The sequence below is a fragment of the Cavia porcellus genome, unplaced genomic scaffold (genome assembly GCF_034190915.1).
Source record: "Cavia porcellus strain 051 isolate PalLab524CR breed Dunkin Hartley unplaced genomic scaffold, mCavPor4.1 scaffold_8, whole genome shotgun sequence".
In the NCBI taxonomy this organism is placed as follows: Eukaryota; Metazoa; Chordata; class Mammalia; order Rodentia; family Caviidae; genus Cavia; species Cavia porcellus.
This window is the reverse complement of record NW_026947491.1, coordinates 35,002,301-35,023,106: the sequence shown is the minus strand read 5'-3', so window position 1 is coordinate 35,023,106 and position 20,806 is coordinate 35,002,301. Positions and strand designations below refer to the sequence as shown.

The following is a 20,806-nucleotide window of genomic DNA, read 5'->3' as shown; positions in this document are numbered from 1 at the left end:
ACATGACATCTTGTCTAAACATTATTAGCACAATACATTCTTTTCAAGGAACAAACGGAAGCTAACTGTATAACTGCCTTAACTATCTTGTATATACATATACTTTTTCCTTTTACCCTTCCTTCCTTTTCCCTATCACAGTTTGTCTTTTCTTTTGAACAGTTTCTTCCCAATCCACAATATCTATTGTACTTTTTTTTATTTTAAAGAGAAGAAAGAAAAAACAGAAAAATCAAGATGCAAACAAATGTAAAAAACAATAAGATGCAAAATGACCGCATTATTTTTTCTTTAATTTTGCATTTTAATGATATTTTGTTGTAATATTATTTTGAATCATAGTGTAAGTACATTGGGAATCTGTGTCAAAATTCTAGCTGGTAAGTTGGTTACTTTTCGATAAAAGTACAGCATTTATTTCCTTCAGACACTGGAAAATTTTTTTTTGGTGTTTTTTTGTTACAACTCACGACTGCCTGCTTGCAAGGCAGGCACTTATGCCGCTGAGCTAAACCCCCAACCTGGAAATCTTTTTTTAGTTATATATTTTATAGCTGATATGTTAACATCTGGATTGCCATTTTTAGTCAGTATATTTGCAGCAATGAGCATAGTAATTAGCCATTTGGACCCCTTATCATGTGTAAGCTCTTTTTTTGGTGGACAAATAGGAATGCATGTTATCTTTTAAGACAACAGTCTTTGTAATGCTTTATCATTTTTAGGGGGAAAAGAGTCTTATTAATACCTTTGGGTTGTGTTGTTTATTTTAGAATTTGACTTGAAAAGTACCTACTTTTATACTTACAGAATCCAAGGGTAACTCTAACATCAGAAATATGATTATATTGTTTTCTGTGGTAGATACGTATTTTAAACTTGCACATAAAATGGATATTTATAAATTCCACTGTAAATTTCCACAGCTCCCATTTTAAAGTGGGCAATACTACAGTGCTAACAGATCTGCTTGAACTCACCAATCATCTGCCTGTCCTTGTCTTAACTTACTGTCAACCCCACTGGGGCTACCGCCACTCTTGCCAAAAATGCTACCACCAGAGCCAAAGGCATCACTGCAGGTAAAGACAGCAAACCTGTAAGTATTTGTGGCTATAGAGCTCAGGCAACAGCAAAGGTGCTGGAATGTATTTTTATGCCTGTTGTGGGCTGATCCTGTAGTGTCAGCACCTCCAGGATGCTTTTGGCCCTGGTTCTGGTAGTAGTCCCTTTGGTACAAGAGTCACCAGCAGTGGTCATGTTATGCATTGTCCTAAAGCGGGTTTGGCTGATGCAGTGAAGCTCATAGTTCAGATAATTCTAGCAAACTCTAAGCTCTACAAAGCCAGGGGCCATGTCTTCTTGTTTATTTCTGCATTGCTGGCCAACAAAATCAGAAGTAGAGGCTGAGAATTTATTCCTTAAACCAATGAGACAAGTAGCACTTTTGAAGCAATATCCTGAATTGGAACAGAGTACAAGAGAAAGTGATTTAGCTATGGGAGAGTTTAACACTGCTTAGGTGGCTCAGATCCAGAGAGACTTACATCCCTGAAGTAGTGCCTTCTCCCTGTAATGGTAGGTTCTTTAAGCACTATGGGAAGAGGATGTGGAGCAGGGACAGGACAGTAGCTTAATCACAAACTGAGCCCAATGCAGAGCCCACCCACAAGGCTGTGTGGACTTATATTTTCTAGTCTTGGATTATTGAAAAACAGGTTGTGACCCATGACTTCTTCTACAGCAATTTACATGATTCTAGATGAATAGTGCTAAATGTAAATAACAATGACCATATTCAGAATGGGAAATATGAAACTATGGCAAAAATATTAATGCTAAAGAAGAGATCAAATTGGATATACTTTCTCAAATATTATGGTCATGTAAATTGCAAATTACAACCCAGAATAAAGTGAATTTCTTACTAATAGCTCGCTCCTACAAGTAGTTTTTTAAGCTGTAATATGTATTTAAATCATATGAGCATTTTGATAAAATGCAGAGTCTGAGTTTGTATTTCTTAAGAACTCTTTAGCTCTTGGTTACACTGCATAAATGCTGGCAATCCGTGCACTAATCTTAGTGGCAAGTTTTAGGATCTTGGTTCTAAAACTTTGCTTTACATTAGATTCATTACAATACAGGGGAATTTGAAAAAAATACTGATGTCTGTGTCACAATCTTAGAGATTCTGATCTAATTCATTATGGATGTGACCTGAGCATGAGAATTTGTAAAAATTGTCTATAAGATTATGATATGTACAACTAAATTGGATAAGTGATGTGCTAGGACTGGTGTCAATTTGCTTTTTGAGAAGAAATAATCATTTTAGGCATGTAATCTTTCTTTTTATTTACAGGTTGCAGCAATCTACAAAGATTCAAGTATTGGAAATCTTATAAACATAGTAATTGTAAAATTAGTTATAATTCACAATGAACAGGTATGAAGCAGGCTAAAATTAGTACTTTTGTTTTATTAGATTTTTGTATGATTGTAGACAACAAAACATTAGAAATTAGACATTTTTGAAATTTACTTTAAGAAGTTATTTTGAAAAAGAGTGATGTGTTATTCTGTTGTGATCAATGTAAAATGAATAACAGTGTTTAACTGAGCCAAGGAGATAGTATAAATGAATAAATAATTTAAAAATCTAAGTTTACAAACACCTAGCTATTCACTTTACAGTCCTAATATGGAAGGATTTAAATATGTGATTTTTTGAAAGTTAGTTACTTTTTATCCTAAATAATTGATGGTTACAATGAGATCTAATTAGACTCAGTTTTGATTACAATCTTTTAGATATAACTAAACTATTTTTAAATCTGTGAGGGAGAGATAATGCCATTCTTTCATTGGCCTATGAAAATACTGTTTGATAAATTGTGTGCTGCAGATAGGCTGGGAGGGAAAGAGGACTTAAATGCTCTGGCATTATATTGAATTTCTTGTTATTTTGTACAGGAAGGACCAGTCATCAGTTTTAATGCAGCTACTACACTACGCAACTTTTGCTTATGGCAACAAACTCAGAATGTTCTTGATGATTCTCATCCTTACCACCATGATACTGCTGTTCTTATTACTAGGTACAGTTTTAGAAATGACCCTTCCAGTTGTAACTTCTTACTCTTTCTTTTTCTGTCCTACACGATGACTGATACTCTGTCAGTAAACACAAAACTGTTACATGCAAACATTTATTGAATGAAAGAATTTATCTTTCACACTGTAATATGATTTAGATCCTTTGGAAGTTAGCAATGTCAGTTTGCTGAGTAATGGTTTGAACTAAACAAATTAATTTCATTATATTAGTGGCAAAATGAGAGAATTGGGAATAATTTCTAATCTGATATAGAACTGAAAGTAGGTTTCATCCATTCTATTCTTGATGTTTTAGTCACTTTAAAAAAAAAAACAGCTTTGAATTTATTGGGTTGCCCATTTTTTCGACTCCCTGTACTTTAAAAAAATGTCTGTCATTTGTCTGTGTGTCTACATACCTATCTGCTTCTTTTTTTATTGGTGAGTACATGCCATAATTATCAGACTGCCTTTGCAAGGGTCTTCACAATTCTATTTATTTGAAAACAACTTCTTTTATAAAATTGTTTCCATTTCATAAATATTGCTGTGCAGTGCTAATTCACAGTTTGTTTTGCATCACCGGTACTATGAGGATACGTGGATCTTAGCTTTTTGTTTTGTTGATTGGTTTAGCAAATAATCATTTGTTGGGAGCAAGCCTCCAGAAAACATTAACTTTCTAGAACCTTAAAGTGAAAAAGTAAATAAAGCTCCTGTGAAAGAACAGACTTGTTGCCCAGGTACTTCATCTGTTTTTAAGATTAAAGCAGAATTGGCAGTTTATACACATCTACTCTATCACAGCCCATGTTTTGTCCTGGATTATAGTTAGAGGTCAAGTCGCAAAGAGTGGGGTTAACTGATTTGATTAAGAAGGAGGGGAAAACCCATGTGAAGAGAACATAGGAAATTGATGAGTGAATTCTCAGATTGATTGGTCAGTGACTAAATACAGTGTAATGCAGAAACACAGTTTAAACAACTTGCTAACATCTGAGAGGGTCATTATTTTACATAATAACTGAAGCTTTGTGATGGTGTTGAATTACTTAGAAGGATGAACAGTGTTATATATTCATTGTGAAGGCAGAGAGGTGAAACACATACAGAAAAATTTTTATGGAACTTGACTAAAACTTCAACTTTTTTCTACCTTCACTTCTATAGAGCACCTTTTGCTTACACACACAGGATGCTTATCACAAAAGATGCACTACTCTGGAGTTTTGAAGTTATTTGTGGTATTAGTCATGTCATAGTATTGTTTTGGCTTGTTGCAAAAATATTTCTGAAGATGTTTCAAAATAAATCTTTTATTTTAAGGGAAGACATTTGTGGAGCTAGAGAGAAATGTGACACATTAGGTAAGTTATTGTGTCAATTAAATTTAGCCTGTGTAATTGTTTATTGAATTATTTAAAATATTTATGTTATTTTTCTTTTAACATTTTAGTCATTTTAATTAATTATGTTGGTAAATTACTATACAGTACTTAACACATTACTTGATTCTGTCTCTGTAAACTTTACATAATACAAGAACTAATATTTATTACTAAATATCAGATACTATGCAATGTGTGACATTTAACTTAGAGTGTTTTATTAGGTCATATTTGGTTGATGAAAAATGATAAATAACCTTTACTAACGCAAAAGGATAAAATGAATGCTATGAACCCCCCAGTTGTCAAGTGTTAGAACTCTGCTATTTTGTTGCTATTATTGTGATTCATTCTTATTTTATTTCTCTGCTGTTCCTGAAGAGCCAATTTTATGTTTTGTCAATTCCTTCTATCTTTTGAAAAATAACATTTTTATATGCTGTATGCATTTGTTTATAAGCAGGAAATTATTTGGTTTTTCTTCTTTTTGGACTTTATATTTGAAACTTTTTTTTTTTATTTTAAAGAGGATAAAACCAAGGAAAATAAAACAATAAAAGCAATGAAAACAAATCAATGTAAATAACACAGGACTTCAAAACAATACCAAATCCACAATAGTTACCATGATGCCTTTTGTTTTCAAAATAGCTGCATATACCTTCAGACATAGTGAAAATCAAACAGAATAGAATAGCATAGAACCATAGAAAACAAAACAATGATTGCAATAAAAGTCTTCTAAATAAGACAATAGTAAATCCAAAATGGCTACCATAATATACCTTGCTGTCTTGGAAATAGCTGCTCATGCCATCAGATAGGACAAAATCAAACAAAACAAAACAGAACAAAACCCAACCCAACAAAACAAAATGATAGAGGAGTTCAAAACAAGATTACAGAGAATTAACAATGGCTACCACCTTCAGAAGGAGATCCTCCATAGATGCTACCCTGTGTACCTCTATCCTCTGAATAGCTGATCAGACCACTGGTCCTAGACCTGGAAAGTCAGTGAAACACCAAACACCACAGCATCAAATCACATTTCACCTCAATAGCCATCACTGCAGCCTGTGTTTCTCTGGATCAGCTGGTTGCTTATGGGGTGGCCTTAGTGGGAAATTGGCTCTTTTTGTTTCCCTGCTGGCGTGCCAGAGGGTGCTGGGGTCTACCACCCCACGCCCTGCAGTAGCCCATGCTTTAGGGTTCACCCGGAGGTCTTACTTCCTTGTGAATCCTTGTTCTCTCTCTGTCTGGGCAATCTGCGCTGACTCCTTTCCCCCACCAGCTGCGGCCTGTGCATGGTACGGTTAGAAGGAAGGTCTTGCTTCTTGGTGAAGCCTTATTCTTTACCCCTGCAGTCCGCGAATGGGGGAAACCTTTTGAGTGCTTGCATGACATTTAAAAAATTTCAGATTTTTGTTGGGTATGTTGACACATGCCTCTAATCCCAGCAGGGAGGGAGGCTGATGCAAGAGGGTCTCGTTTTTTTTTTTTTGTCTTTTTCTTTCTTATCGGTACCAGGGATCGAACTCATGACCACACACTTGCAAGGCAGGTGCTTATTTGCTGAGCTAAATCCCCAGCACCCAGTCTCCATGTTTTTAAGACTAGGTTGGGCTACATAGTGACTTAAAGTCTACATAGTAAGACCTGTCACAAAAAGCCAAAAATTTTTTTTTCTAGATTTTGAAACAATTTAGTTTTTATTTTTAGATTAGGAATTCTTAATTGGTAACATCTATATAAATATGCCAAAATTCAAAAGTTGCTGCAATCTGAAACACTGTGTTTCCAGGCATTTTGGATAGGAATACTGAACCTAGACTCAACATTACACAAAATGCCAAATTATTTTGTATAGGGCGTATACCAATATACATCTTTTCTGAATAAAGTCTGAGAGTTCATTCAACCTAGGACGTCTTCAGATTTCTCGTATTTGACAATCTAAAAACAGTGTTTCATGACAGTCATAATTTGTATTTTTCTGACTGACAAAGAGTTTGAATATATTTCTTGGCTATTTCCTGCAAGAAATAAAATAAAGAAACACTACATTTTTAATGCTGTGATATTTGTTGTCTTTCTGCTTTTCAGATATTTATAACTTCACAATAGCAAACCTTTTGTGGCTTATGTGTATTAAAATTTCTATTAAAATTTGTTACTTGGTTTTTATTCTTCTGCTTAAGAAAGTATAATATAGCATGATTTATAAGCCTTTTTATGGTTAGCCTTTATGTATTTTACTTTAAGACATTCTTCTGTACTTCAGTGTCTAGACATCCTGTTACAAATTTTTAAATTTATCCATTTACATTCCTTTTTCCATTTGGATAGACTTTTCTGTTTTTATTTGGGCTTTTCTGAACCACATACTGAGTAATTGTTTTCCTTTTAGAGTTTACAGTGTGACATAATCAAATTTCTCTATGCATTTGAGTCTCTACATTATCCCTTCATCTTATGAGTGCATAATTATTTAATTCATCCAATTCCACCATTTTCATTCTTATTATTCAATAATAAATCTACCAACTGGTACAGAATGTACCCTATCTTGTATTCTTAAAGTGTATTTTGAATATTTTAAGACTTTGACTCATCCAATAAATGTTACGGAATCAGCATATCAAGTCCTTCTAAAGCATTTATAAGTTCCTTTAGTTCTTTAAAAAATTATGTATTTTTTTAAGTAGGACTCTTTAAATATCTTCCAATAAGGTCTCTTTTTAAATATATTACATATTTAAAGATAGTGTGTCTGGTTATATAAAAATTAGTTTAACTTTCTCTTGGATATTTGCTGGCTATATCTTCAATTTTCCAATGTGCTTATGTGCTAGAGTTTTTTTTCTTCTCTTGAAATCAACATATACTTATGTTTTTAAGTTATTGAGTATAATGGCCTTTTAAAAATTGGAAACATTTATATTGTAGTTACTATTATATAAACACACACACACACACAGGCACACCCCATCTGTTTCTGTTTATTGCATTCTGTTTTGTGCGTCCTCAACTTTTCCTTTGCTTTTTCTAGTTTTATTAAAGGCTTATTTTTTAAATCTTACTTTCCTTTGCATTTTAAAAATTATTTATACTACTTTATCAGTTTTTAAGTCACACTGGTTTTTTACTAAGAATACTTAAGCTTTATCTTAAACATTTTATTTAGATTATTTTAATTTTGTTCAGCTTCCCCTTAACTTACAAACTGTTCATGTTCTTTATTTTATTTGTGTCATTTTGTAAGTCTCGAATGTTAGACATTTTAGATTTAATATTTATTCAAGTTTGTATCCATGTATATAAAATTGTCATAATTTTTAAAATCTTAAATCCTAGATTTCTGAGGTCATTTTCCTTTTTATTTTTTCCCTTGAAAAGTGCCCTTAAAATGTTTAGTTAGTGAAGTGGTGGTAAATTATCTGTTTTGACGTTTTTAGAAATATCTTAGATACATTATGATATTGAGAATATAGCTTTCTAGGAACCAGTTCCAGTTATTTTCAGAGTATTTTAAGTATATTCTTGCTCTGTCTTTGGCATTTGCTGTTGTGAATTATAGTCTGTTTAGTTGTAGATGCTTAGGTGATATTTCTTTGACTTTTTTTAAATGAGGTCCTCTTTTAGTCTTGGATGTGATGCAGTTTCATTAAACTTTGTTTATTCTGCTTAGGTATATTATGAATGCTCACTTGATTATCTTTCAGCAATTCTGGAAACTTCCATATATTTTTCATTTTTTTCTTGTAATTTTGTTATGTAACCTAATCTACTTTTACCTTGGGTCCTTAATTACACATATATTGACTTATTCTGGTATCTACACCTTTTTTTTTCTTTTTTAATCTTTGTGCTTCATTCAGGCAGTCTGCTTTACCTTCTCTGTTTTGACCGTATCTAATTTAGTCTTTCATTCATCCTTTTTATTTTCCATTAATATATAAATTCAAATTTAAAAGGTAATATTATCCAACCTGTTCATGTTGTTTACTCTTTAAAAATATTTGTTCACATTTACAATTGAATGTAATATTTCCTAAAACATTTTATATGAAATAATTTTATATTTTGTTTGTGAAAATACAGTTTTCTAAAATACTTTATAGCCAAATGTGTCAGTTTGCTGACTTTCTCTTTTGCTAACTTGTATGTATGTTTGATGATTTTTTGACTGTGAGTTTACATTTACTTAATATTCAGTGGATTAATTTTAAGTAAGTCTGGACATAGTAGCTCATTTTTTGCTTTCCTTCTGGAAGATTTTCATTTTTTTATTGCAACTGAAAGCATGTTCATAATTGGGATACCTGGCTTAATGCAGAAGAGTCAGGATCTACATTTGCTTTGCATTTTCCCCTAACAATCTCTGCATTTCTGGATTATGTTCCTTTTGTCAGTATCTACCCTTAGATATCTTCTAACATTACTATTCATTGCTTACCGCTTGAAATTTAGCTCAGTGTGCCTCTCTGTGTGTCTGTGTGGGTGTGTGTATGTGTGTATGTGTCTTTCTGTCTGTCTGTCTGTCTGTCTATATGTATATGAAGGAGAGACAGGACGTGTGTGTTAAGTTTCAGAGATAAAGATTTAATAGTTTTTGTAAATCCTGTACCTAATTTTTATGCAAGGAAATTCCTTAGAAACTAATCTTGTACAATTGTGAAAATAGATGCCCGGTGCTCTAATTTGATAGCAAACTGAATTATTTCTACCCTACAAACTATTCTCTGGCTTTGTTAGGTATATTTTATGGATTAATAATTTAATAACAATCTACTAAATATATTTATCACAGTATACTTTTTTCACATCTTTAGGCTTAAAGTGAAGTAATACAAACTTTCACAGAAGGATTGCTATTCTTATTAATTTTAAGTTGTTTAATATTAGACATGCTAGGCCCTTCCCAGGCAGTTGTGGTCTCCTAATCCCATTTATGTTTTTGTAGTTTCCATCCACCCTTAGGCACATAAATTATCATGACATTTAGGAGCATAGACTGTGAAGGTGAAAGCATTACTATTATCCATTATTCAAGAGTGATGATCATGTTGACAGCTCAGATTTTTTTGTACTTCCTACGTCTCATATACCATATGACAGTTCCACATGATTTAACTTAATCTTCACAATAAACCATGAATTAAGTTGAGGTACCATTGCAATTTTATAGATGAGGATAACCAGTTTTCCCCTATATTAATATAAGAATTAATATCTTATTTTCTCATCTAAAATATATTTAAAAATAAATCAAGAAAGACTACTAATGACAAGCACAAAATGCTAGCAACATTGACTAGATTTCTTGCTATATCCATTCTTTTATAGGTACTGTTACCTGAATTTCTAAGCATGTTTTACAAACTATGTTGAAAAAATGTTTTCCATTCTTCAAGATGCCGGACTGGGTGATTCTCATACTTCAGACAGAGAACCTGAGTCATATCTGAGGCTTGTTCCTTTCTCTCTAGGAAAACTTTTAGAGAATCCTCAGGCAACTTGAATAAATCTAGTCATGAACTGTCAACCAGCACTTTGCTACCATAATATACCATTCACTTCAATTTTTGTTGATGTCACCTATTTATGGGGACATTTGAGCCAGTGTCTAATCATATGTGATACATAGTTTCATAATCCTATGTGACAGAAATGCTCACTATATATAGAAATATAATTGCATTTAAGCATGAAATATAAAGTTTGGCGTATAATTGATTCAGTACTGTGTTCCAAATATCTACACAGCTTTGAAGACAAACATATTGAAAGTAAGCCGCAGGGGCTGGGGATTTAGCTCAGCGGCATAAGCACCTGCCTTTCAAGCAGGCGGTCGTGAGTTCGATCCCTGGTACCAGAAAAAAGGGGGAAAAAAAAATCAAAAAACAAAGTAAGCCACTTGGCAGATTAAAAATATCAGTGAAAGAAAGCATGGGGATAGCAGAATAATGCAATTACCTTACAGTTAGGAAAATAGAGATTTGACTAAGAAAATCTACATGTAGGCATGAATTTTAAAATCTTAAGGAAAGCAGGAAAAATTCCCTCATTCTCCAGAGACTTTTACAGGTTATTGGCTTGTATAATGTTAGTCTTTCAGTCTTTTTTAAAGAAAAGTTCTCCCTCACTTCTTCCTTTCCTTGCTCATAGTCTTGATTTTAACTAAGAAAATGCTGTTTTGGGGGTAGGTTAGGGACAATGAAGGATGTGCCCAAGTAAGCCCTTTCAGCAAGAAGTTCAGAAAGATGAAAAATCATTTCTTCTTTGGCTAAGATACTTGTTTTGACTTTCTTCCAGACATTTTAGATTCCTTAATTTAACTTTTATTTCTCCTAGTACACAACAAAACAGTCTAGTCATTAGGAAATCTATGTTAAATAATAAGAAGGTGTTCATGTTTTTAGCTTTTATAAATAAAAGAATACTTAGGAGAGAGGCTAATTACCATTTGCTAGTGCGAGTCTATTTTGTATTGAGAAGTTTCTAAATGCAAAAACTTTACAGTAAGAAACTGACTTTTTATGTATAATTTAGATGAAATACACTGGCTTTGAGAAGGGAGTTGTGACAGGAGGGCAGATAAGTGTACACCTGAATATTGAAGGATGCATTAGCAAAAACCATGATATTATATTAGATTAAAAGCTAACTGAAAAGTTAAATTGATTAATGATAGAATGTATCTTGTTATAATAAATATTTATTTGATTTTCTTGTTCTGTGTTGTATTTTAAGATGGCCCTACTGACTAATCATTGCTGTTTTTGCTGTCCAGCTAGTTTATACTACCTTCACCATTCAGTGGCATATTTCAACTGCATATTTTTTTATACAGTGTAAAGATCCTAATATATTCTAACATGTACTATTGCTGAAATAGTTATACGATTATTGAGGGCTTACATTAATTATATCATACTTGTGTTTTGTTTAGCATCTATCAAATGGCAGATATCATTTTGAACACTTATACTCTACTTCTTAATTATCCTGTGGCAATTGATATTTCTGTGATGTTTCAAGCTTCAAAAGTTAGAGGAACCTCCTAAATTTATAGCAGTCTGTGCTGTCTTATTCTTAGTTTTTCTAATACTAGTTTATAATTCATTGCCTTGCCTACTGGATCAATTATCTTTTTTATTTTTCTTGTATTTTTAAAAATTATTTGGTCATCCCATTATTTTGTCAAATAAAAGAATCCAAGGATTCACTAAAAGAACTTAAGTTAAGGAAAGTCAATCCATTCTTTGTTCATTCACTTCAAAAAATTGTGTAAGTCTACATCTGTGCCCAAGTATTAAGGACAATGATTAAATGCTTTGAAATTTAGTTCTTATTTTTAAAAATTTAGTTCTTACTTTATGCTTTTGGTGGTATTTTCCATGTTGAGTAAACTCAGATGTGGAATTTTTCAGGCTTAGCAGAATTAGGTACCCTGTGTGACCCTTTACGGAGCTGCTCTATTAGTGAAGAAAACGGACTCAGTGCTGCCTTCACTATCGCCCATGAGCTTGGGCATGTGTAAGTACTTTCCATCACCTCGATGAAGTGCTTTCTATTTGTCACTATGCAGAATGCACATAATTATTTACTCAGTCGGATGATCAGCAGCACCTTTATTTCTCCACAGAATATTAGTAATGTATTTTTCTACCCTTAAATGCTGATTGTGGCTCTTTCAGCATCTATGTTAGTTCAGAAAGGCTGCACTGATCAACAGACTTAAAAAACAAAAACACCAGAATCTGGCAATTCTTTCCTTTCTTTTACCGTCCTGGATTGCACGACAAGCACTTCTGGCCTCTAATCCTTGTTATGCTCAGGTACTGTCCTCCACCACCATACAGGAAGGCCTGAAGGGGCTCTTCATTTGGGGGAACTCCCAAGAGTACTTTTCAAGTCAACTCATTGCTTATTTTTATAGTTCAGAGCCACAGCCGAGGACATGCATAGGGATTTCTCATTTATTATCATCCTCTCATTGCTTCCTGATTCCATCATTCATCATAAAAAAACGGAGATGCTTTTATCCATTCCACTTCGTAAAATTTTACTGGGTATTCTGTGCTGTGACTAGGATTTACCAGAATAACTCTGGAACTTCCATGAAAACTCAGCCCTACAAACTCTGCAACTGAAAAATGATCGGCATGATCTCAGTGTATCCCCAGTGTATATCAGGAAGGTTCTTTGTTACCTCCTAAAAAGGAATTGAGGCTAGAGTTGCCTGACTTAGTTTGACCGCATTTGTTTTGCTGGTTATGATTGCAGACATCATGAGTGCCTTCATGCAGAGTAATTTGAAGTGGTGATAGTTTTTAGTGAGCTAGCATACCTTTGGATCCCTTTCAGCCTAGTGACAGCTCATGACTATCAGCAAACTATGCACTCAATTTTCTAAGTTGCTTGTCAAGTGGTGGGGTAGGATGAAGAAGGAACCCATGAATTACTGCAGCAACATTTGGAAAGCAGCATTTGCTGGTTTTTAAAGTTGCTGACTAGAAGTTTTTTTGCAGAAAGTACTATCTCAAACGTTTATTTTTTTCCTGAGAAACCCCAGAGATCTTTAGATGATTGTTAAGTAGTTTAATAACTAAAGTAATTTAAATAACAAATTTCAATAGGTAAAAACTTGAATTAGATGACTTCTGTATTCCTTCTAAACTTGAGTTTATGCTTGAGTCTTCAAATATAGAAGACTGTAGTTGACTTGATAGTTATATAATATCTTTGCTTTTGTTCCAATGATTTGCTTGCCCTTTTGCGAAATTTTTTTATTGTTTGCACTTCTACTGATCAACACTGATTAACTATAGATCAGAGGTGGTGTTTAGGTTATTTCATAGAAAATAGATGGGTATTATAATATAAACAAAGTTCATTATAGTTCATTATATATTCAGTAGAGTTCATTATATAGTTCACTATAGTTCATGAACAAAGCCTTTTAGCTCCCATAGCAATAGTGAGTGGCTTAGAACTTAACATAATGTCACCTAGTATGTCCACATATCTCTCCTTGGGATATCTATGTTGAAACTTTCAGTCATGATTATGTGAATACTATGCCCATATTGTGAGAAGTGAGCCATTTTCTAAATATGCTAATTCTTTAAAATTGCATGCGAGATCAACAGAGCGAGTTGGTGACTGACCAAAGCATAACCTTGAGTTATTTACTTTTAAACATCAAACTATGTGGGTATGTGTGCCTTTTGGAGAGTTCCAATGTACAAGAGGTAATGTAGCCAGATTTATCTATATTTTACATTCTTCTGTAGTATAGAAATATTTATTTTATGTATATTTTTATAGTTTTCTTAAATGTTTATTTTTGCTTTTAGATTTAATGTTCCACATGATGATAGTTTTAAGTGTAAAGAAGTTGGAAATAAACATCAGTATCATGTAATGGCCTCAACTTTAAATTACGATTCAAGTCCTTGGACCTGGTCAAAATGTAGTCAGAGATATATCACTGAATTCCTAGAGTAAGTCTGAATTTATAATGCTTATATTGAATAACTGAACAGTTATTTTACTATAAATTTGTAGTTTGTGTGTTTTATTAAAGTGACTCAATTTGTTTGCTTTTTAATCATGCAGATATAAGCCTATTTTTAATTGTACAAATGGAAATTTAAAAACAACAAAAATGATGTATATTATTTCACGTCTTTACCAAAAAACAAAAAAAAGTATTTTCATTGCAGTTGGACCCATGTATCTTTTAAAAAAACACTTTGGATCCTTTCTTGTTTTGCAGATACTGTATGAAAGAGACGTAGTGGCAGTCACTACTTCTGTATGTGTTTTTGGCTTTTTCAGAAGTTACTAGGTAATATTTTGAGATGTGATTGAGTGCCTCAAGTTGGTGGTATTCTTGAAGTCAGACAATTAGCTGTCAAAAACCACAGTGATGTGGAGTTTCCAGCTTTCCATTCTTTTTTTTTTTTTTTTTTTTTATCGGTACAGGCGATCAAACTCATAACCGCCTGCTTGCAAGGCAGGTGCTTATGCTGCTGAGCTAAATCCCCAGTCCCAGTTTCCCATTCTCTTTTGGAGGCTCTTCTTATCTCTTAATTTCTTTTCCCCTTCATTTCTTGACCTGTCAGTTTTCTGATTCTGAAGTTCTTTTCCCAAATGTTGTCTTTACCATAGTCACTGAAATATCCAAAAGGGCAAGCCAGGACATCTTTTTGAATAAACACAATACTATTTCATGTCTTTTACTATATATTTTGATTACCAATTCAACATTAGTATTTCCTAGTTATTCTGTCTTGATGAAAGGTATGGGAATAAGTAAAACTGTGCTTTGGAATATGTGTTTATAATTATGACCTATAATTATCACCACTGATGAAAATTTATCCTTCTAGGGAATTTGATTTAAAAGCATTGCATATAGTTGATTGATTTGTATGTGATGACATATAACTGTGATCAGTGGTTAACTTTATGCATTAGTGAAAAAATCACATAATGTGCTTATTTTTGAAAGGGGGAAATATTTTGATTCTCTTTGTTAAGAGATTTTATCTTTTTTCATTTTTATCGGTACCGGGGATCGAACTCACAACTGCCTGCTTGCAAGGCAGGCGCTTATGCCGCTGAGCTAAATCCCCAGCCCCCTTGTTAGAGATTTTAAATGTTACATATTTATCTTATTGAAAAAAATTATGTCTTTTTAGCCAGTAAAAGTTTACAAAATTATTTCTTTTGATTATTACAATGGAATACATTGTTGATTTTTAACCTATAATAGCTAAACATTTTCATAGTTTTTTGTAGGTTGAACATTTTGTGAAAAAATAGGGGCAATGTATTTATATCCCATGCTATTTAGCACTTTTCTATTTAAATAATCTCGTACAGCTGTGTGTCACTTAATAACAGATACACAGCCTGATAAATGTGTCCTTGAGTACACCTGTTGTTTTTATGAACATCATGGCATGTACTTGCACAAACCTAAATAATACTGATCAATTATTTGATGTGGCCTCTTGGTACAATTGAGAGATACAGTAAACATGAGATATATGAAGCTGCTGCTAGCATATACTTGGGTGGGCATACAGTTCTAAAGTAAAATTTTTATAAATAGGAAGTACATTCTTAAATAATGCTAAGTACAGTACTATAATGCATAATTTAGTAACAGTCATTTATTACCAAGTATTATATACTTGACATAATTATGTGCAATACACTTTTATACTGTTGTCAATGTAGAGGTTCATTTTCAGCAGCCGTGCTACAAACTGGGGTAACGTGTTGCATTGTATCGTTACGATGTGCAGTATCACTAGGTAAACAGGAGTTTTTCAGGTCTGTATAATCTCACAGGACTACCATCTTGTTTGTGTTTCGTTATTGGCCTAAAATCTCTACATGGCAAATAACTGTATTCTAATAACAAATTACTAGATAAACACTACCGCTGTCAGTTCACTGATGAGGCAAATTAAACTCAGGATGACTGAATAATTTGTTCATACTCATACATTAGATGTCAGGATCAAAATGTTAGCTCCCAAAGCCAATGATCCTGACTCTGCTTTGTGTCCTAAAGAAACTCTGAACTGAAGACAGCATGAAACTTCTTGAAATTTCCTTTTTTTTTTTTATTTTTAACTGGTAATATACTTTCTCAAGTGATTTAAAAACTTGTTTTTATTTTTACAGCACTTTGACGCTTTGTACATTATATTTGAGGCAGTACTATCGGATAGCAAAATGGACCAAAATTTTTATACAAATTGCATTCTGATGAATTTATTACGCAAGGATGTGTGGGTTACACACATAAGACAAGTGTTCTATTATACAGCAACATGGTGCAACCTATTTTTTTTTTTTAAATTTGCATGGTCTAGTTAGTTGTGGGGATCAAATACAAACAAGCACAGTAAAAATTCCTTTAAACTATGAGGTTGTCATTGTGCATAGGAACATTGCTCTACTGATGTTTATATGAATTGATTTTTAAATTGTGGAAAATAATGCATATTCTCTTTTAAAGGGAAGAACTGTAGTAACTGTGGGAGAGCATGCTAGTCTGAAATATATGCACATGTATTCAGAACATTTGTTTTCTGTTGGCACAGCACTGGTCATGGAGAGTGCCTTCTCGACAAGCCAAATGGAAGAATATACGACCTGTCTTCACAACTTCCTGGCTTAATGTATGATGTAAACAAACAGTGTGAACTTATGTTTGGTCCCGGATCACAAGTATGTCCTTATTTGGTAAGAAAAATTTTAACCTTTTGTTTAAAATAACTGTAGAGTTGTAGTTAAAATATATAACTTATATCTTACATGGCTGACTAGAGGAGGAGTCATGTCAGAGGTGCTCAAAGAGAAGTCGCTGAAGCCACAGATACTCTGTGGTGGGGGAGAGACTTATACCCTAAAATAGAAAATTGTTTGGAAAGACCATACATATAGATCAAACCAAATAGCTTTACCATTAAAAAGGGAATGTAGGGGCTGGGGATTTAGCTCAGTGGCATAAGCGCCTGCCTGACAAATGAGAGATTGTGAGTTCCATGCCCGGTACTAACAGAAAAAAAATACAGTGGCACCTCACAGCCTGTGCTGCTCCAGGCCCAGTGCCTTTGGGGAGCAGCCACCGTGAGCACATTCCACGCTGCCTGGGGGAACAAATGAGTGCTCAGCTGGGCCTGTGCGGAGCCTGCTTTGGGAAGGCAGCTTCCTGGTGGCATCCTCATCAGCACTTACTGCTGGCAAGGGACCTCCCAGCCTCTCTGGGAAGACAGGATAAATCAGCAAATAGGACCTGTTGTCTCTCCTGGGTGCATACTACTCCCGTGGATCCCTGCTGGCATGCACATGCGCCCCTGACTCCGTTACCCCACTTCGGAGTGGGGAAGAGTCCTCAATCCAAGCCTATTGACAGGACTGGGTTCCTGGTGGCTGCAGGGGAGAATTCTTGAGACTGGGTTAGTTAGGCTTTTGAGTGCAAAGGAAAAGGGGAAATTGGTGGGCTATCTGCAATCAGATAGCAGCTAAGACAGGAAGGGACTTGTGTGGACATTGGGCTTTATTGTATAGTGGTTATGCGGGAATCGTGTCCACGCTGTCTTTGATCTGGGCGCCCACTGCATTTTTGCTCTTGATGTTTGTACTTTGATATGATTGTTTCTTTTCTTTCTATCTTCTAGTGTATTTGGTTTCTTCAACTCAGGCTTCTGAAGCAGTACTGTTTTCTTATTTTTTACTTGTTTTTCTGACTTTTCGAATTCTTTCAAGTTTCTTTCCTGTGTTCTGCTCTCTCAGTGACTCCTACCTTCTGTCGTATTAATTAATCTTTTGTCCTCTATTGTGTTCTTTCTCTCTTTGTCTTATGTTGTCCCCTTGCCTTCTCTTCCCTCTTCTCCACTTTATAGGTACACAAATATATCTGTTCTGACAGCCTTGCAGTTCTGAACTTGTAGTTTTTCCGAACTCCAAAATACATCTCTCTCCTCCTACATCCCATTCTTACCCCAACAGATATTTTCTTAAAACACTCAATATCATTCCAATCAAGAGAACTTCCACAGAACTTGACCCCTTATCTAATATTTAGCTGTTAGCATTTCCTCTGTCTACCTCCCCTCCTGCTGATTTACTTTCCTGTTTCACCCATCTTTCCTTCCCTTCTCCTTCTACATTGCAGACTAACTGCTAATAATAGGAAAGTATAGGCTAAAAGTATATTGATAAAAGATAAAATTATAAATGCGAAGCTTTTCACATGTGATATGTATACGGTTGAATCTGTGGATGCTGTTATTACCAGTAGTAATTCTTTCCTCAAAACACAATGATAGTGTCTAACCACTAAAATCAAATAGTTGAAGGAGTAAACTTTCTCTGTGGGTAAATAAAGCTGAAAACGTATTACTGGAAGTCGGTGTCTAAAACTATAGTCTCTCCTAATCTTACTGGACCTCAACCCTCAGCATCAAAACAAACAAATACAAACCATGTCTATCTATATCTAAACCTATATTTACATCCACAAATACAAATAAGGCAACAAAAGGCTTCCAAGCATCCTCAGTGTTTCTTAGATAGATCCAGGATAACTAAAGGAGAGGAAAGCAAGCACCAGGTAGTAGAACATTAGAAATTGACTAAAGAAGAAGTAAAAAGGCCCCAAAAATCAAAAAAACAAAATTTGGCAAGGTCAAAGGGAATATGACCCAAAAGCTCACGGAGCTATCTTACAAAATAACCAATGTAGATATTGGAGAAATAAATAAAAAACTGGTTCACAAAAATAGTTCAAATGATAAATGTATCAAAGATGTAGGCTCCGTGAGAACATATCAAGAGGAATACCAGAAGTTTAAAAAATGTATAGAATTTTTAAATCACAGAAATAACCAATAGAAAGATAGAATTTTGGCAATCAAGGACAACATGTTTAATTGTGGTGAATTACTCAGAGAAGCGTTAAAAACAATTAGAGAACAAGAAAAATTCATCTAGCAACTATTAGACAATGCTAAGAAGACCAACTTTAGGCAACCTGCATTTGGAGAGAAGCTAGAAGACAGTACACACATGGTAAAAAAAATCTATTTGCAACAATTAAGAAATTTTCGAAGTATGAAGAAAGATTTCAATATATAGATAAGCAATACTAAAGGAACACAAATCAATTATAGTAACAAAAGAATCTCTCTATGACCTTTCAGTAAACATTTTGGATGTCCAACAAAAAGATGGGATCTTCAAAGCTGTCAGAAGAAAGCAAAAAGTTATATAATAAGTAAACTTTTTAGGATTATTATAGATTTCTCAATACAAACGGTAAAGGTGAGGAGAACCTGTAGTGACTTATTTCTAACCCGGAAAGCAAACAACGTCCTACCCAAAGTAAACACCCTACAAAACGTTCCTTCAAAATAGAGAGAAAAAAGAAACTCATTCATGAAAAAGAAAAAGGTAAGACATATATGAATATGGAATAGCAGTTTAGAAAATACTTAAAAATATACTAGACAGAGACAATAAAGCCAAAAATTCAGGTAAAATAAATACATCAAGCCAGGAAAATGGATAAAAAAGAAAAAGAGTCATCAAGAGAAAAATTAAATGTCAAGAATAAACTAACCTTTCAGTAATAATTGTCAATGTTAATGGTCTCAATTCCCCTCTTAAAACACATAGATTGGCAGACAGGATCAAAAAACTAAACCAAACCAAACCAAAACAAAAACACTGCAGTCTGAAAACAATTTTGAAGTCTTGTGTCACTTATACTGATTTGTTTTGATTGGCTTTATTCTGTTTTAGTTTGTTTGATTTTATTCTCTTCAAAAACAACAGTATATTGCATTCAAGAAGTTCATCTGATTGAAAGAAATATTCACAGAATAAAAATTAAGGAATGGTAAACAACATTTCATAAACTAAGGCCCCTACAATAATCAGGGGTAGCAATTTTACTTTCAAACAAAGTAAACTTCAAGCCAAAGATGATCAGAAGATGCAAAAACTGTCAATACATACTGGTTAAGAGAAAAATCCAACAGGAAGAGATAACATTTGTGAATATATGTGCTCTGAATACTAGAGCACATATAGTTCTGATTATTAGAGCACATACCAGGAAACACATGCTGAGAGACATAAAACATTAAATAAATGCTAGCACTATTATAGCAGATACCTCAATATCCCACTTTTACAAAGAGAGATCAACTAAAAGAAGTCAACAGTGAACCAGTTGAACCACACATAGGAACAAAGGAACTAATATACAATAATTATCAAACAGAATATACAACCCAACTGCAACACATTCTCAGCAGTGTGCGGAACTTTCTCCAGGACAGGCCACATACTGGTCCACAAAATATTCTTAAATACATGCTAGAGAATCGAAGTCACCCCATATTTACCATCAGACCGTAGTAAATTAAAGCTAGAAATCAATTTTAGATAAAACTGTGGAAAGCTGTAAACACCTAGAAACTTAAATACTCAGTGAGTCATAGAAAATTCCAAGGCTTTTTTTTCCAAGCTGCATTAATGTGAGTGTTTTTTTCTGTTTTGATAAGTCTGATTAATGGGTTGTATGTTTTTCTTTCAAAGAACCAACTTTTCAACTCCTTCATAATTTTTATTTTTAAATCACAATTTCATTAATTTCTGCTATGGTTTTTATGATTTCCCTCCTTAAATTCAGTTTGGGTTTGGATTATTGTTGTTTTTCACATATCTGTTTTATTTGGGCTTTTTTTGTTTGTTTGTTTTGTTGCTCGGGTATATTG

The 20,806-nt window shown here is 33.7% G+C and overlaps 1 protein-coding gene across 8 annotated transcripts in view; it reads left to right on the top strand.

Annotated features, from left to right (window-relative positions):
- Adamts20 (ADAM metallopeptidase with thrombospondin type 1 motif 20) overlaps window positions 1-20,806 on the top strand; it is a 164,573-nt gene that overhangs the window by 44,923 nt on the left and 98,844 nt on the right. For 7 of the 8 annotated variants that reach the window (XR_010049214.1, XR_010049215.1, XR_010049216.1 and 4 more), the window contains exons 5-10: window positions 2,366-2,449; window positions 2,977-3,101; window positions 4,426-4,466; window positions 11,924-12,029; window positions 13,853-13,999; window positions 16,622-16,763. Coding sequence is in view for 4 of the 8 variants with exons in the window: in XM_063254584.1 (XP_063110654.1) it covers window positions 2,366-2,449; window positions 2,977-3,101; window positions 4,426-4,466; window positions 11,924-12,029; window positions 13,853-13,999; window positions 16,622-16,763 (645 nt within the window). In the remaining 4 variants the exon portion in view is untranslated. Of the gene's footprint in view, window positions 1-926; window positions 1,083-2,365; window positions 2,450-2,976; window positions 3,102-4,425; window positions 4,467-11,923; window positions 12,030-13,852; window positions 14,000-16,621; window positions 16,764-20,806 lie in introns of all 8 variants that reach the window. The other variant, XM_063254585.1, reaches the window with a different exon arrangement.